Source organism: Arachis stenosperma, chromosome 3 (assembly GCF_014773155.1).
Source record: "Arachis stenosperma cultivar V10309 chromosome 3, arast.V10309.gnm1.PFL2, whole genome shotgun sequence".
Lineage (NCBI taxonomy): Eukaryota > Viridiplantae > Streptophyta > Magnoliopsida > Fabales > Fabaceae > Arachis > Arachis stenosperma.
Genome location: NC_080379.1, coordinates 37,504,276 through 37,508,255, shown reverse-complemented (window position 1 = coordinate 37,508,255; position 3,980 = coordinate 37,504,276). Strand labels below are relative to the sequence as shown.

Here is a 3,980-nt window from a genome sequence, read left to right as displayed (position 1 = left end):
AATGAAAGCTATATGTATCAACAGTAGTGTAACATAATTAACAATTTATCTTGTATATGTAACATGGTATCAAATAAATATGTTCTATCAATAAGGGTTATATGATATGAATACATATAGAAACCAAAAAATAAAAACTTTTGAAGATGTTTTAACGTAAATTATAGAGTATTTATTTCAGAAGATGACACTCACTTCTTCTATGATATGTCTTAATAACAATTTTTTTCATCTAATTATAAAATGTATAATTTTCTCTCCTACAAGATTAAAATAACATACATTTTATTCTGTTTAACAAAAGTATCCTTCAATAATCATTATAGTTATATATAAAGATTTGTAATAATTATTTGGTTGATTTAAATAATAATAATATAATATTATTAATAATGAAATATATAAAAAATGTTAAATAAATATTTTATAACATGTTAACATATTTTATATTTAATTTAATTTTTTATATATTTGATGATTAATGATAAAAATATTTAAAATAAATAAATTGTATTACAACAATAATACATATATGTTTTATATTATTATTGTTATTTTTAAATCAAGTAAATAATTATCATTAATATAATTATTATTGAAAAATATTTAGGTTAAATAAATTAAAATGTATTTATGTTAATCTTATAAAATAGAAGATGTAAATTTTATAAATAAAAAAAGAATACTATTTAAACATCTGATAATAGAGAGGAGGTAATTTTGTATTGTGAAGGATGGCGGAGAAGATATTAATGTAGATGGGGGAGGGAATGGGGAATAGTATTAGCATGAGGAAAGAAACACAATAAAGAGAAATAGTGGTGGTGGACCCAGAAGACAGACACAGAAGATGTTGTTGTGAGGGGCAACTAAGAAATTGTGGTCTATTTATACATGGGCAGGTCTCTGCTTGGGTTGCATTGCCACTGAGAGTCACACCCACTGTGGCTCTGATTTGCAATTGAAAATACAAAAAACAGAGTGCTCTTTAGAGAGTATCTCTGCAGAATACACCGTACCATGCCACATTAACACAAGTTGCATTGGATCTTCATAGCTAGGTGTAGCACAGAATGGAGAGTACTAAAACAGAGCACGATTACCACTACAGCTTCATTGAGGACAAAGAAAACACCTCATCATCATGCTTCTCAGAAATCATGGAAGAACTCAAATCCCTCCTTCTCCTGGCCTTCCCCATCGCACTCACAGCCCTCATTTTCTACTCCCGCTCCATCGTCTCCATGCTTTTCCTCGGCCACCTCGGAGACCTCCAGCTCGCAGCAGGCTCCCTCGCCATCGCTCTCGCCAACATCACCGGCTACTCCGTCCTCTCCGGCCTCGCCCTCGGCATGGAGCCACTCTGTTCCCAGGCCTTCGGGGCCAACCGCCCAAAGCTACTCTCCCTCACACTCCACCGCTGCATCATCTTCCTCCTCCTCTCCTCCCTACCAATCTCCCTCCTCTGGCTCAATATCTCCGCCATCCTCCGCTCCCTCCACCAGCACCCTGACATCGCCACCCTGGCACGCACCTACCTCCTCTTCTCCCTCCCTGACCTGGTAACAAACTCATTCCTCCACCCAATCCGCATTTACCTTCGCGCGCAGGGCATCACCCACCCTCTCACCCAAGCCTCCCTCGCTGGCACCCTCCTCCACCTCCCCTTCAACTATATCCTCGTCACGCGCCTCCATTTCGGCGTCGCGGGTGTCGCTGCTGCCTCCGCCGCCTCCAACCTCTCCATCCTCCTCTCCCTCGTTGGACGCGTCTGGCTCTCCGGCCTCCACCGCCCCACGTGGTCCCCGCCCACCCGCGACTGCCTCGCCGGCTGGAAGCCCCTCCTCCGCCTCGCCGCTCCTAGCTGCCTCTCCGTTTGCCTCGAGTGGTGGTGGTACGAGATAATGATCGTCCTCTGCGGGCTCCTCATGGACCCCACCGCAACCGTCGCTTCCATGGGTGTACTCATCCAAACCACTTCCTTCATCTACGTGTTCCCTTCCTCCTTAGGGTTCGCGGTCTCCACTCGGGTGGGAAACGAGCTCGGCGCCAACCGCCCCTTCAGAGCTAAGCTCTCTGCCGTGGTTTCCGTCTTCCTCTCTGCCATGATGGGCTTCTCGGCCATGGTTTTTGCCACCGCGATGAGGCACATGTGGGGGAGGATGTTTACCACTGACGAGGATATCCTGCGGCTGACATCGGCTGCGCTGCCAATTCTCGGGCTGTGCGAGATTGGGAACTGCCCGCAGACGGTGGGATGCGGGGTGGTGAGGGGGACGGCGCGGCCCAGCATGGCGGCCAACGTCAACTTGAGCGCATTTTATTTGGTGGGGATGCCTGTGGCGGTTGGGCTTGGGTTCTGGCTGGATGTTGGGTTTCGCGGGCTTTGGCTGGGCCTGCTGTCGGCTCAGGTCTGTTGCGCGGGACTGATGCTGTATGTGATTGGGACCACTGAATGGGAATACGAAGCCCAGCGGGCCCAGCTGCTGACGTTGGCAGATGACGTGGAGGGGGATGATTCCGGCGTTGATGACGATGGCCGGAAAGTTTCGTTGACTGGCGTGGCCACCGTAACTCCATCGCCGTGTTGATCATCTTTTCACGAAATGAAATCAGCCTTAATGAATGATGCTGCTTGATGGTGACGCTGTAATATCTGATTTTGTTTTGTAATTTTTCCGATAGGGAGACAGAGTGAATTTACAAGTTATTATTAATTACTATTTCTTTCATCTTTCTCTCTCTCTCTCCTTTTTCTTCTGAATATGGGACCTGGACATACAATATAACCTATAGCAAGAGTGAATAATTAACAGATGATTATGTCGTTTTCGACATAAATTCCGAGATAAGGGAAAAATACATAAATAGCAGCACAGAAATGTCTTCGCCAAAACAAGCTAGTGATGTGGATGCTGCAACTTGGAGAAGTAAGTTGTTTACCATCCTTTTATCATTTTCAAAGTCTATTTTAACCTTTCTAGACCACAATCAATCATTCAGGTTTACCTTGTTATTAAGCCCAAACCCTAATATTTCTTGAGTGACATCTCTAATTTGAGTGTCAGAATTCTTTAAGTACAAATTCCATTCTTCATATTATTGTTATTAGTCTATAAAAACGAAAAATTTATATTTCTGCTCAAAGATTCAAAGATCAAGTAACTACAAAAACTAAAGAGATAGAAAACCTAGCAAGAAAACTCAAACAATGATGACGATGAAAGTGTGTGCAATTTATTTAAGATTGGCTCGTACGTGAAAAAAATATATATAATCCTTATGGAAATCTTATTGGTGGTACACTGATAAATTATTTTTCCATAAAATGCTGAGAGAGATTGAGTATTATTCTTTTAATTTAACTAAAATTTTGTCCATTAACAATAAAACAGAAGATAAAACAATGAATAGGAAAAAACTCGAGCGATAGTAATGCATAAATGAATAATTAGACGTATAAAACTTTTCTTTTTGTGACTTAGCTTTGAAAGGAAAAGATTATTTCTAAACAAAACGTATGGTATACAACTCAAAATATAAATGGAGAATATGAAATGGAACTAAAAGAATGGAAACAAATTATTTGATTCAATTTCCCAACAAAGGACCAAAATTTGAAATTGAATAGAATCATAGAATGTAGCCAAATAATCAAAGTTAGGCTCAAACTATTTTGATAGGCCAGAAGGGTATCATTATAAATTAAGTCCATTGTATCACGAATAGAATATAAGGATAAAAATGTTGAACATGTTAAAGTAGTACTTATTGCATTGTGAGGGTGATAGATGCTTTGACATGTCCTTGAGGGACAAAAATAAGAGAGAGCATAGACTATGCTGTATGCGTGGTCCTCTCTATGGTCAAGAGAGGCGACACATGGTTCATGGTTATATTAACGGGTCAAAGTCAAACCCTCAAATAAACATGTTAACTAAGAGAGAAATTAGTAAAGGCATACATACATGACATCGCTG

The 3,980-nt window shown here is 40.8% G+C and overlaps 1 protein-coding gene across 1 annotated transcript; it reads left to right on the top strand.

The window, feature by feature from the left end:
• Nucleotides 1–932: 932 nt before the first annotated feature.
• On the top strand, nucleotides 933–2,897 carry LOC130970462 (protein DETOXIFICATION 51). Its single transcript, XM_057896555.1, has one exon. It carries the CDS (start codon nucleotides 1,074–1,076, stop codon nucleotides 2,589–2,591), a length of 1,518 nt encoding a protein of 505 aa, XP_057752538.1. The 5' UTR covers nucleotides 933–1,073; the 3' UTR covers nucleotides 2,592–2,897.
• Nucleotides 2,898–3,980: the final 1,083 nt, after the last annotated feature.